Source organism: Vicia villosa, linkage group LG4 (genome assembly GCF_029867415.1).
Source record: "Vicia villosa cultivar HV-30 ecotype Madison, WI linkage group LG4, Vvil1.0, whole genome shotgun sequence".
Classification (NCBI taxonomy): Eukaryota; Viridiplantae; Streptophyta; class Magnoliopsida; order Fabales; family Fabaceae; genus Vicia; species Vicia villosa.
The window spans coordinates 194769991-194785057 of NC_081183.1; the positions used below are offsets into that span (position 1 = coordinate 194769991).

The window sequence follows — 15067 nt, forward strand, 5'->3', positions numbered from 1 at the left end:
GTGAAACAGCCAACTGAGATGACACTGAATCCAAACCAGATTTGCAACATTAACAATAAACCTTAATTCATAATCTCAGATTAAGATTTACAAGATTCAAAAAACAATAAGAGATTGAATGATTTTTGTTATTCAGGTTGTTGTTGTTTCAATTTTGCTTATAGATTGCCGTTGTGGCTCCGACGAATCCACGCTCCACGCCATCAACAACCACGTTGCGAAAGATATAATTTGGACGCATCACTGATGAAACTCGGTGAATACGACGAAGCATCTCGCAGCCTCAACCTCCAACTTCGCGCAACAAGACTCGGCAACAACTCCCACTTCGTATTTCATCAACGATTCTGCATCTTCAATATCAAAGGCGCATCAATCCGTTGCTTTCATCATCATCTACGAAACATCAACAACAACTCAGACCGGGCAACGACATCGAACCTTCATCTTCATCTATCCATCGCACCTGTTCATCACGTCACAGCATCATCGTGAACAACAATTCGCAGCGGCATACTCACAAGATCGCCGCCTCTGGTCTTCGAGCAACCTCCGCCGCGAACCCGATACGCCGCTCAAGGTACGATCTCTCCATTTTTCACTTTATTTTAATTGTGATTTTGGGGGTTTTGCGTACGGTTGTGATTTTAAAATCTTTCATGGTGATTCAATTCTAGACATTTATGATGAAGAAGAGATAGAGATAGAATGGGTGGTAAAGAGAATATGTTGGCTACCTTCCGTGGATCTGTATAGTTGTGTTGTTTGTTTAAATTTTTTGTTTTATTTTTATTATTCTATTACCAAGTGTCATACAATTATTGGTGGGTCAATGTGGTGTTGAATTATTCTACTTAATGGTGTTAATTTTGTTTAGAAAAGAGAGAGTACTGTGCGGTAAAAGATGCAACATATTTTGGCCTTTCATATAGGTGTCTCTTTCAATTTAATTTAATTATAATTCAAGTACTAACTTCATTCACATATTAACAATTAGACTTTTTTATTCTGATGTTATGATATAAGTGTATGTCACATGTATACCTATAAGATAATTAGTTAAATTTGTTTTTTTTTTGAGTTAGTTATTCAGCATATTTAATTAATTTTCTCATAATTGTAATTTTCCTATTAATCTAACATTGTTATGAGTCACTGACTAATAAAAAGAACATTTTATTCATTACCTTTAGAATTAATTTAGTTTGCATTGGGTTTTTATTTTTATTAATTTAGGCTATTCATATACGTTCAAAAAACACAAAAATATTTTATTTAGTTAGATTAATTAGATTTTATTTCTCAAATAGAAAATACCAAAAATATTTATTTCATGTATTAAATTTTAGTTTCTTTTGCTTAATTTTCGATTAACATTTGTTCATAGTTCCACTGATTTCCTCATACATTATTTTGTGTTACTAACACTTCCTTGTTTTGCGAGGTACCACACTTGAGGCTTTCAGATCATTTTCATGGACATTTACAATTTTTCAGGGTTAATCAAGATTTCCCGACTACGCGCCATGCCAATCGAAAGCTAAGTTTCTAATTCTTTTCTTATTTAAATATTGTTTTACTTTTATTTTTTTGCCTTTCGCCCAAAATAGGGTTTGCCTTGAATTAGCCATACACTCACTGCTTTCTTTTCCTTTGTCAATTCTCCAATGGTCAGGGTCAATGCTTCTCATGCTCATGGCAAAACTCTGCCCATCAACCTTCATTAATCGAAGCTAAAGGTTCGTCAAGTTGCCAAAGCTACGGATATTGGTAACCCTAAACCTTAACCTTGATATTTTTCTTCGTTTATTATTACTTATGTCAAACCCTTTTAAGGGATCCGCTGGTTTCTTATTCCCTTCCCCCACTATTATGTAACTGTTTACTGGTTGTATTGTTTGGCCTTGAAGGCACTTAAATTATATTATTATATTATTATTATTGTGTGGTTAGTAATGTAGGGAGTGACAAGATTAATTAATCAAACGTTAGATCACTAACAAGATAAAATATTCGAATACAACCACGTGATTGTTGCACCCACACACCTTTAGGGTAATCCCTCTGGTTGCCTTTGTTGCCTGTTGCCTTGTTGCCTTTAAGTGTACTAAATAGTCAAAGTCCTTCGATTCCGAGGATACCTAAAGCAAAACAAAATGTTGCCCTAAGTTCATTATCATCAATTCTGCCCCTCGAAGCTGCCTCGGTAAAAACATGATGATTGTCCCAATTGCTAAGGTATCCTCGCATGATGCCTAAAAAGATTAATGACTATTATATCCTTCCCTTAGACTACCTGCCCTCTTTATGGCATGGGACAGTCTTATGGCGAACGATTACTCGATGACCCTTAAACATCCAATTGAAAGACTTCTTGCCCTTTATGGCATGGATAGATCCTTTCGCCTCGAAAAGCTAAAAAAACGAATTTTCAAACTTAGGGTAGTTGCTACTAATTGCTCGCTCTTTTCAAATTAAAATTAAAAATACTTTTCCAACTCAATTTCAAATACTTTCAAAACAAGGCTACGCTTATTTACAAGCTAAAGTCCTTGGACAAAGTTTTTTACTTTTTACACACTGCTCTTTTCAAACAAATCAAACAAACAAAGTGAGCTAAGCAATTAAGAGCCCATGGATAACCATGGATGCAAAGGGTGCCTTACACCTTCCCTTTGTATAACTTACCCCCCGGACTCAAAATATTTTTAAAAGGTCTTTTCCTTTTCTTTTAGCCTTTCCTAAAATTGGATAAAATAAAAGTCGGTGGCGACTCTTGCTTACCGCAACATTTTCATTATTAAAAAGTCAGTTCACCGAGTTACAGGAAGTTCCTAATATTAACCAAGTTTGGAAACATATTTGGTCCTTGCGGGTTCCTGAAAGGGTGCGGAGTTTTATTTGGATTCTGAACCATGATAGATTGCTCTCTAATTTCAGAATGAATGTTTATGGTCTTGGTAGTGCTAATTGTAACCTTTGTGGGAATGTGGCTGAACATACGATCCATGCCTTAAGGGATTGTATTGTGGTTCGCAAAGTGTGGGAGAATCGTGTTCCGTCGAGCATGGTGCAAGCGTTCTATGGGTCTAATTTGCAGGACTGGATTACTCTTAATGTCATGCATAGCCCTAAGGAAGATAAGGATTGGTGTAACTACTGGGCTCTGGGGTGCCATTTGATTTGGACGTGGCGTAACAAAGAGAATCATATCAATAACTACAAGCGGCCGTATAATCCCGTAGATTGTATTGAAGGAAGGCTGCAGGATTATCAGCATGCCTTTATGACTAAAGTTAGAATCATGGATAGTAGAAGAATAACTACCTTGGTTAAGTGGAATCCTCCTAAGGATAGGTTTGTTAAGCTCAATGTGGATGGCTCGAGGGACAAGGATGGTGTTGCTGGCTGCGGGGGTCTTATTCGTGATGAGCATGGGAGATGGATTAGTGGTTTCGCCAAGTTCATTGGAAAGTGCGGTGTGCTAGCGGCGGAGCTGTGGGGCATCTTTATGGGGCTGAAGCTGATTATTCAGCATGGTTTTACAAAGGTGGAGGCGAATTCGGACTCTCGTGTGGCTGTGGAGATTCTTTCTAAAGCCAAGAAGAAAATGGATGGCGTTTCGAAAATGGAGCAGCAGATTATTCAAATGATGATAGCTATTGGAGAGGTGGAAATCACCTTTTCTCACAGGGAGACAAATGCTTGTGCTCATTCTTTAGCTTGCCATGGGAGAGTGATGCAGAAAGATTTTTTTACCTTTATTGAGGCGCCCGACTTCCTATCGAAGGATTTGAAGTTGGACATGGATGGTGTTCTTGTTTCTAGATTTTCTGTTGGCTAGTTATTTGTTGTTTTGGGCTTATGCCCTCCCTTTTACCAAAAAAAAAAATGATCCTTCACAAATTTAGCATATACTCAAACAACTCATCTATTATAACATCTGCAATTAACTTATAAATTAATAATCTCTTCGTTAACATAAAAAAAAATTAACTTATAACTTTTTTTTACCATCAATTGACTTTTTTTCAAAATAGAAACTTTAACCTTATTATTTTGTCTTTCATTTTTTTTCTTACTAGCTAAATTACTTGTGTATTACACGAATTTTAGAGAATTTCTTTGCTCACCTCTCTATTTTCTTGGTCACCTCTGGTGAAAAACCCAAAATACTCTTACTTCGGAAATACTCTTCCGAAACGCTTTTTTTTTTTTCAAAATTTGTCTTATTTCGGAAATGCACTTCCGAAAACACGAAAAAAGGTGTTTTCGAAGATGCATTTCCGAAAACACCCCTTTTTTGGATTTTCGGAGATGCATGTCCGAAAACACCTTTTTTGGGTTTTCGGAGATGCATTTCCGATAACACCCCTTTTTGGGTTTTCGGAGATGCATTTCCAAATTGGTCTTAGAATGTTTCGGATATACACTTCCGAAAAATTCAATAATTATTAAAAAATTAAAATCAAGGTGAATCAATACAATTAATAGGTATAAAATCAAGGTGAATCAATAAAATGAAGGTGAATCAATAAAATCAAGGTGAATCAAAATTTCCTAAACAATTTTAAAGTTAAAAATTATTTTACTAACTTATATAAATCAAAAACATTTTAATTTTTCATAAGTAAATTTTGAATTATATAGAATTAAATATAAAATTTATTCATTAAATAAAATGAAGACAAAATCTTTTTTTAATTTTTTTAAACTAAATGAAAAATTATAACTCATTTTTAATTATGAATTAGAGAATAGAAATATATAAGTATATAATAATAATTATTAATTTTGTAAGTGAAATATATAAATATATAATATATAAATATATAATAATTATTATATAAATACATATATATATATGGTAATTATTATAAATTAAAACACTCATTTTTTTAATTTTTATAATTATTATATAAATATATAAATATATTTATAATTAATATATAATAATTATTATATAAATATACAAATATATAAATATATAATAATTTTTATAAATATATAATAATTATTATAATTATTATATAAATATATAAATTAAAACACTCATTTTTTTAATTTTTTTTGTAAATATATAATAATTATTATAAATATATAAATAAAAAATTATAACTTATTTTGTAAGTGAAATTATTTTAATTTTTTTAATTAAAATTATTTTAAATTTTAAAATATAAATCCGAAAAGAAATATATAATAATTATTATTCATAACTCATAAATTATATCAAAATATATAATTATTATTATTCATTACTCATAAATTGTATCAAATTTATGATATATGAATTAATTAATATCCTAAAATTAATTTTTGGGATTTTTAGATTTTTTTTGTTTTTGGATGCATCTCCGAATTAATCAAAATTCTAATTTTTGGGATTTTTTCGAAAATGCACTTCCGAAGTCTGGAAAAATTTAGAAAAAAAATTTCGGAAATGCATTTCCGAAGCAGGGGTTTTCGCTGGGGTGACCCCCATAGGGAGGTGGGTAAAGAAAAAACCGAATTTTATTAAAATATAATATTTCATTATTTTTTAAAAATTAATTTTTATTTAATAATTAAATATAATTTTAAAATATTATTATATTATCATATCAATTTTCATTTGTATTTAAAATTAAAGTATTATTTAAAAATATAAGAATTTGTCTTTTGAATAAATTTCTGTCAGGTAGTTGCACGTTTAGCAAAACAAAAACAAAAAAAACTAGTATTTTTTTCACTTATTGAAGTGTAAGAGTATGTGTCATGTTTATCAATTTTAGGGGAAAAGAAATAGTAATAAATTATCTTTTGGCTCACTATTGTATTATAAATATTTATACTTAAGCATTTCATCCTATCTTGGCTACTAATCATCGCCTAATTTACTTTTTTTTAAATTAAAAGTTACAGGAGGTAAAATATTCATATTTTTAGTTTATGAAACAAGATTAAAATACAAATATTTATATTGCTCGTTATTTTTTATATATAGATTCATTAATATTTATTTCTTTTTTATCTTTTTCTAGGGGAAATTTTAATATGAGTGTGTATTTAATTTATGTGTTTTATGCTTTTTATCCTTTTGTGCAATGTTTCAGGGAAAAGAATCAAATAGAGGAACGCATTGATTATATTTTGTTTCTGCTTAAAATCGACTCAAATTTCAAACTTATCGAACATCAAAAAGAGAGAGATTGGAGTTGCATGTTGTATGCTTGTACCTCATGGGTTACTTGTTTTGATTGTTTGTCTTTTAAGTTTTTGGTTTTGTTTGTTTAGCTATTGAGTCTACTCTCCACTTGTGCATCTCTAAGTTGATTTTTAAATTCTTTTTAAGCATGCATAAATCAAAGTGTTTGTTTATAGTTTAAGCAATAAGCTTTAAGTTACTTTATTGGGTTTTCTGATCAAGAACTATATTTAATAATACTTGTAGCGGCAGAAAAATTGAGATTAAGCTATTGATTAACTTAACTCACAAAGCAAGAGTCGCCACCGAACTTTATTGTTTCCAAAAAGAGAAAAAGGGAAAATATCGATAAAACCCACAAAGAGAGAAATCAGGATAAGGGGATTTGTTATGCAAGGGAAAGGTATTAGCACCCCTCACATGTGTGGTACTCCACATGAACCTTTTGAAAGTCTGTGTTTTTTAAGTTAAAGCGGTTTTTGTTTTCAAAAGAATGAAGAGAATAGAAAATAAATTTTTTTATTATTTTTTATTGTGCTTGGCAAGACGTCGCATCTTGTGCCTACACATCTCCTTTGTGCAATGGAGATGTCAGAATATTTGTAGTTCTACTCAAAAATAAAACAGGAGTTTGTTTTTATTGAAAAGGGTATTTTAAGGTCACTCGACAAAGGTCAAGGTTTTATAGTGAAAAGAGTTTGAAATTCAAAAAACAAGGTCCATGGTGATGCACAAGGCAATCGGCTTACAAAGAGTGGACTAGGGCTTGGTATATGGACCAAGAATGCGCGGGTGAAAAATTTATTCACGCAAACAAACAAACAAACAAGTAAATTAAAGTAAAGAAAGTAAAAGAAGCGGTAAAATTATTACAAGGCTTTGGAAATGGGGAAAACAACTTGCCAAATGGGGATGAAATAAAAATAAAATTCCATACAAATAAGTTTATAAATTCATACAAGCAAGCATAAAAGATTAAACATGAAAGCGATTGAAATTAAAAGTGTAAGTGTACTAGCCAGGGACTAGTTTTCTAACGGACTAATCAGAACGACTAATCGAGTAAGTCTCGTTGTAGCAAACCCAAGAGCAAGTTATGAATGTGTGGAAGTATGCATGTGTAGGTACGGTTGATTGCGATACGTGAAAGCAATCGGCTTATTGTAGAAAAAGGGGCTCGGAATCGAGTATTGGTTATTTTGAAAAACGGTTGAAGGCATGAAATGCGCAATAATAGAACAAAGAGTATAATAAAGGAAAGCGGTAGAAATTATTACATCACCATGGGGAGTGTGATACACTTTTATCGAATCGGAATGAAACACTTACTACAATTATTACAAAATTCAAATGGGAATTTAATTAAAAAATAAACGATAAATATACAAAATAGGTACAACTTGCAAAATATTCATTAGAATAATCCAAAGCCTCAAGATGGTACCTCAAAAGCAACACAAAAATGTAAGTGATGAAGCATAGAATAACGTATGAGAAATGGCAAAAATATAAACAAATATTAATTAAAATTAACAACAACAAAAATCGAAAACAAATCTATATCAAATTCTAAAAAGATCTACGCATAATTTAAACAAATATTTTTTTGGTTTTTTTATAAAATAAAATTCTAATTAATATAAATTCTATATTATATTTTTTTATTTTTGTAAGAAACATTTTTTAATTAGAAAACTAATAAAATAAATAGCAAAGAACTTAAAATAAAACAAATAATAAAAATAGTTAACAAAAACAAAAGGAAACTATGGGGTGAGAGTCTAAAAAATGGGTGCTAGTCTAATTACGAACGTTGGCCCATCTGGGAGTGTAAGGCCCGAGATAAAACAAACTTAGCCAAGAGTGGTGAGTGCTACACACTAGGGTGCAAAGAGAAAGACCAGATCTGGGCTCTACAACAGTCAAGCCCAAGACAAAACTATGAAACCCTAAAAACTAATAAGGATTTACCTCCCCTCTCTTCTAATATTTTTCACGTGAATACTCCCTCTCCCTCTGAAAATAATGATTATCAAAGTTAAGAGCATTAAGGACATCCAAATTTAATGCAAGGGGCAAGAATATTGAGAACTCACAAAAAATGACCTTCCTCTTCTCCATCGCATGGAACTCCATCACCAGATATGTTTCAATGAGTTATTTTAAATGTTTCCTTGAAGTTTCATCCCTGAAAGTGGCACCTCCGACATGACCTAACTCTTTGACGAAAGTAATCATTTGTTTCTTCAAATAAAGCTCCTATATCACTTTCCTTGTAGACATATTATCCATTCCTAGGAAACGAACTTTGTTCAAATACTTGTGAAACAGGCCGGTACAATTGCCATTCACCTCTGTCCTTATGGTACATACCATTGCATGGGCCCCTTTTTCAGAGAGAAACAACAAAAAATAACTGATTATCAAAATGCTTCAAGCTCTAACGAGTAACATGCACCAGATTAATCAAGTCCTGACCCAATGTATGGTTGTTTGAACTACATTATGCTTTGAAGGTATGGAAGAAAAAAAGGCAAAGAGGGTTTTTCCCTGATACTCGCACCAGTACGGTAAGACTTTGACATACGCCTAACTCGCAGGGTGTAGCTGAGAAGGAGTTATCATTAAATGGTTTAAAACCTTAACATTAAAGTTGTTGAAGAGTGAACAGGGTCGGCCCAATCTGTTTAGAGGCTTAAAGCAAATTTTAAAGTAAGGCCTTTAAGTCATATTTTAAAATATTAATTTTGTAGTTGCTAAGAGTTAAACTCAAGACCAAAAGAAAAAGAGGCTTATATTTTATCAAGTCAACTACAATAATATATATAACTTAAGTGTCATTATATATTTTTATAACTAAATGAAAAAAAAATTAGGCCTTTTTAAAGCCCAAACTTTGGAGGCCTAAAGCCCTAACTTGGGTAGCTTGGCCCTTCTGAGAGTGAACGGAGACCCAAAATCGAGTAGGTACACTCTAAAAAAGAAAAAGAAATGACACATCCGCTTTACTCACTGCAAATACTTTTGTCTTCCTCAAGGGTAAGTACACCCCAATCCGAAGAAGGGTCTACATCCAAAAAGGCTCTATCAAGACTACCCTCTCGAGCAAAGATAGAAACATTTGATAAAATAACTGGGTCAATCGAAGAAGCAGAAAAAAATTTCTATTTATTTTTTACCCATGCTAAACACTATTTTCTCCAGTTACTGAAAGATAATATGTTGTAGAAATACAAGGGACAAAGAAGCTAAGGTAATCTCTCAAGAAACTGTATCATTGAATCTTCGGAGATCGTGTGATAACTGGCCAAAAAGTAATAAGCGTTATTAACGTTACAAATCGCCTCACGAAGACACTTGAGTATTTTAGTTTTCTCAAATCATTATGATGGAACCTACGAAAAATATGTATGTAGCATGGAGCATATTTAAGTCGCAAATTCCTAAGGATATCAGCATCATCTTTTGGCTTTCCATTCAAGTCGGGATGCGTCCGACACAAAAGGGAGAATACGACAGAAACCCTCGCGTAGTCAAGTAGATACAAAGGATTGGGTGCAATAGTTCTGGGTTGGGCAGAAGAGCCAACAGGCCTGACCTAGCGAAATCAATGATTCGCCCAATCGCTTGCAGTGTAGGAGTGTTACTTTGGGGAAGAGCATAGGAGATCCAGGTCCTAGACACATCCAACAACTCCCCATATTTCACACCTAAGGAATAATGTGTGATTATAACTGCTCCCCTATATAAATAGAAAGCACGTCATTCTTCAGGTACACAATTTCAATTCCAAACTTCATTCATCCAAATCATTCACATATTGATTTAAGCATTAGAGTGTTAATCTTACAAGTCACTATGTCATTCACCGCACTAGAAGTTGAAGTCCACATTTGCATCCCACAACCTCCTTTTCTGAACATTGCATCAAATTAACTTAACAATATACTAAACAAAAAACTATTTGTAAACACTTTATTATATCATATAAAAAATAAAATAATAAACACATATGTTACAAAACAAAACAAAATATAATAAACCCATGACCTTGTATATAATGAATGTTACAAAACAAAACAAAAAATATAATAAACCCATGACCTTGTATATAATGAAAGTAACATATTATACTATTTGATGTCGGTAACATACTATCCAAAATATATATGCTTATATTTCAGACAAAAGAAAAGTTATTCTGAGTCATCATGATGTGAGTTGGATCCTCCATTAATTTAGAAAAAAACAAGTAGAGTTTCTCTATAATCAACACATAATAAAACCATAACGTGCACCCTAATCAAACAACACCCGATCACAGAACACCACAACAACACTCACTAGGTATCATTCATTCACAGCACCAACAACCACTTTGTTCTTGTGGTTGAAAATTGAAACGCAAGGTATCATTCTTACTTTGGTTTTTTGAGTTTGTGGTTAAACTGTTTGATGAAATGCCTAACTGAGTTTTTCATTTGATAAAAACAGATGAAGTTGACTTTAACCGAACAAGATGCGGCTCATTGGGTTTACAGAGGTGAAGGTGCTGCTAATATTGTTGTCTCATACACTGGTTCTTCTCCTTCTTATGTATGGTTTTTCTTCTTTTGTTTATTCTTGTAACTGAATTTTGCTTAATTTTATGTTTATACTAAGGCTAAGTTGTATTGTGTTTAGTGTTTATTTGAATTTTTCTTATGACATTAAATAAACCCTTGTGTCTGTGTTTCATATTTGGATTGGAAAATTCATTTATGATATTTTCAGCTTTTTTTTCAATAAAGTTTGCATAATAGATTATTGGTCAAGTGTTTTCCTAAAATAGTTTATTGAATGGGCACTTAGGGCTTCTTCGGATTGACTTGGTGCATGTTTGGATTAGCTGCTAGATTGGCAAAATCATGATCAACCATTGCGATTTTGGTTAAAACTACACTTTGTAGCTTCACAAAATCACGGTACTTGGGTTTTGCTGAAATCGCCGCTAATCCAAACATTCACCTATTTGAGTTTACCTTCTGGGATAAGCACTTTCTGGATTTTGACATGTTCATCAGTTTTTTTAAACTTATTTTCTCAAGCTCTTCAGGGTGGCTTATGAAAAAAACATATAGCTTATATGAATACAAAAGAAATAGCTTATATGATAAGCATGTATGCTATATGCACTTAATTAAACTTTTTATCCAAATTATTAAATTGTTTGTATCTTACTTAGATTGGGAAAGTGATGCGCATTCGCAAGTCTCCAAGGAAGGCATCAGCCTTACCGGGAGTGAAGAATACCATAGCTCTCTCTCCACATGAACGCCTCATCTGGAAAGAAGTACATGAACTTATTTCTTCTTCAGATAAGGAAATTGCTGGCCAACTATATGTTGATCATGTCATGAAGCCTTTGCTTGGATCCAAATATGTTGATGCTGGGGTATGTAGTCACTGTTGCATTGTTCCTGCCACATATTTTTCCTATGGTAGATTGATATCTGTACCCATTAATAGAATAGTTGTTGTTATTATTGCATAATCAAACCCATTATCCTAAAATGGCTGTTTTTTTCATCATGGGTGTGCTTGCTTACCTTTAGGATTATAAATCCCCAGCTTTTTTTATTGATAAAAATGGCTTTTGTGAATTGCCATATTTTCACGAATAAAAAGCAGTTAAGATTTTGCATGAGAAATTTTTGTATTATGATCTCTGACCTGCATCTATTTTGGTACTTTCTAGACTCACATTCTAGTGACCAAAGAATTCCTAATGACTATTGAGAAGAATGTTGATAGTCAGCGTCCTGCTTCGCGAGTTGATGTTTCCCAGGTTGATAAGCAATGTGATTTTGCTCTTCTCATGTCAGATCATTCGATCTTCCCTCAAGGTATTGAGACATGTATTATTGCACTTGCTTCTACTGGTTACCATTTCTCCGTTTTTCATTTGAATTAAAGATCTAAAAATTAGCACTGTATTGTGTAGCACTAGCATACTAATGTTTTTTAAAGTTATGTAGTAAGCTTCCTGTTTTATTTCAGGTAGTCAAGGATCTAGTAACAGTATATCAGTTGAAATAAAGGTATAGTCTCTTCCCTTACGTTATTGTCCGTTGGTTTGTTTTTCTCTCATCTAAATATACAAACCGTTATGTTGATAGTCACCGTTATTGTCTATTTTCTCCAATTTGGCTTAATTGTAACATTTTAACTTTTCTGTTTCTCACAAAGTAGCCTAAATGCGGATTTCTTCCTCTTTCAACATTCATATCTGAAGGAACTGCTATCAAAAAGAAGATAACTCGATTTGAAATGCATCAAGCTCTGAAATTGCAACGCGGAGAGGTATATGTACATCCTATAAAATTTCATTTTGGATGGTGGTTCTATAGCTTCTAGCCAGCACTTAATCATCTGTCTTTTGATTGATGTATTAAGAGACAGTGTCCGTTATTTTTTCTAGAACTAAACCTGTTTGAAAATTTTCAATATGTATGCAGATTTCACAACGGAGTGTGTACAACCCACTTGATTTGTTCTCTGAATCAAAGGAAAGAGTTCATAAAGCTATCAAAAATCTCTTTACTACCCCTCAAAACAATTTCCGTGTATTTTTAAATGGTTCTCTCACACTCGGAGGACTAGGAGGTGGTGCTGAAAGTACAGATGCATGTATGGCCAAAGTACTTGAAGATGAACTTCACTCGGTCATTCAAGCTGGCGATGGCCAATGTACAGAGAATTTATTTACTCTTGTTACTGAAGCTGTGCATAAATCAGGAGTCCTTAATCAGCTCCTGGAGATTCAGAAGCTTGATCGTTTTGATGTAGAAGGAGCTATCCATGCATATTATAACATTACTTTTCAACAGTGCAAGGTGTGTAAAGAATTGAGTAAAGAACAGGCAAAACTATATTCCTCTTTGCATTCAGCGTCATTGGACGAAAGCTTGAGAATCGTAAAGGACTACCTGATAGCAGCTACTGCAAAAGACTGCAGTTTGATGGTATGTTTTAGACCAAGGAACGAGAATGATTCTGGATCTTCCTACAATACTGTATATCTTGAGTCAACTAAACAAGCCTTTGATTATAAGGTATGAATAACTTCATATCTATTATTATTGGTTTAAATATTAAGATATTGTACTTGCTTGTGAGATTAGAGGTCTTAGTTTGGCTGCAATTTGACTTGTATTAGGTGCATTTTATCGACCTTGATTTAAAGCGTTTGAATAAAGTGGAAGACTACTATGAGTTAGATAAGAATATAGTGAGCTGCTACAAACAGATGAACAAAATAGATGATGGAAGAAACGACGATGCAAAGTTGCAGGGACCTGAAGTTGCAAACTTGCAGGGATCTGAAGTTACAAACTTGCAGGGACCTAAAGTTGCAAATTTGCAGGGACCTGAAGTTGCATACTGAGATTTTCATAGATATTTTCCTTACAAAATGCTGTGATGACAGTCAAGAAGTGAAGATGCAACTGGTATAAGTATTTTTCTTTGTTACCCTCGTCTCCTCGCCGGGTGTACTACACTACTATCAAATTTTTACATAACTATTGTGTTTGTACTTGTATTAACTTTTTCTATTTCTGTTAATTATTTGCTGTTTTAATTTTTATTATTACTATTGGATTTAGTCAATAAATGACTCCTAAATTTAGAAACAAGTACATTGTTATCCAACGTTCCTATTATTATAGTACTGTGATAGTGTTTTTTTCATTCTGCAATAAATAAAAACTGATTTTCTCTAGTATTATCCTCTTGGGCGTATTTTTCTTCATTTTTATATATGCGAAGCAGGAGTTATCATCTCACGCAACCTATGAAAATAGAAACTGAAACAATTTTCTCTGAAGTTGCTCCATTAGTATTTGATGGGGACAACTATGACCTTTGAGCGATAAGAATGAAGTCATATCTAGAAGTTATGGACCTTTGAGAAGTCGTGGTTAAGGATTATAAAGTCCATTCTTTGCCGGATAATCCTACCATGGCTTTGTTAAAATATCACTAAGGAGAAGAAAAAAAAAACAGGAAGGAAATGGCAATACCATGTCTTTTATGGTGTTTCACAAGCCAAGCTTCGTGAAACAGAAAGTACGGTTAACAACCAAAGCAAAGACAGACAAAGGTAATAAGAAAATTTGTATTGATTAAAAATTCAATTATTTTTTATTTAAATTTTAAATTAAATATGTTAACTTTTTTGAATCTTTTTTCTTCTATTTTGTTAGGAATATCAAAGGGCTTAAATTGGGGAGAAATCTATTTTTCTTCATTTTTAAATATGTCTAATCAAGTGTGAAATCTAGTTAAGAGACTATATGGATTGTAAGTAAAAATTGGTATGAGAAGCTCGCTTCCTTTCTTCTAAAGTTTAGTTACACTCAATCAAATTCATATTATTCTATGTTTCATATTATTCTATGTTCACTTTTATGAAGGACAATTAAATAAAAGTACTACTTGTATCACTTTGGATCCTCTATTTCATTTTTCTCTCCTTCACTCTCCATCCTCTCTATCTCTCTCTTAATTTTATTCTCTCTCTTTATTATATTTTGTTTTTTAATGATGAGTGAGAGTGAGATTAAGAGAGAGATAGAGAGGATGGAGAGGAAAGGAGAGAAAAATGAAGGAGAGGATCCAAGTCTAAAATCATTATTGACAACAATTTCAAAATCAAAGATCTAGGAATTCTGAATAATTTCTCTAGCCTTAAGATGAAACACTCAAAGGAAAAGGAAGGAATTATTATCTCACAATGAAAGCACTGCATAGATTTATTTAAAATTACATGTCTACTAGCATAAAACCTACTATTAAACCTTTAAATCCTTCAACAAAATTATACCAAGAGGAAGCAAA

At 32.6% G+C, this 15067-nt stretch overlaps 1 protein-coding gene across 1 annotated transcript; it reads left to right on the forward strand.

The window, feature by feature from the left end:
• Positions 1 to 10367: 10367 nt before the first annotated feature.
• Positions 10368 to 13804, forward strand: LOC131596623 (inositol-pentakisphosphate 2-kinase-like). The gene is made up of 8 exons (XM_058869342.1): positions 10368 to 10596; positions 10682 to 10783; positions 11412 to 11621; positions 11925 to 12072; positions 12227 to 12267; positions 12419 to 12529; positions 12685 to 13281; positions 13386 to 13804. Exons 2-8 carry the CDS (start codon positions 10682 to 10684, stop codon positions 13611 to 13613), a joined length of 1437 nt encoding a protein of 478 aa, XP_058725325.1. The 5' UTR covers positions 10368 to 10596; the 3' UTR covers positions 13614 to 13804.
• The last annotated feature ends 1263 nt before the right edge of the window (positions 13805 to 15067 follow it).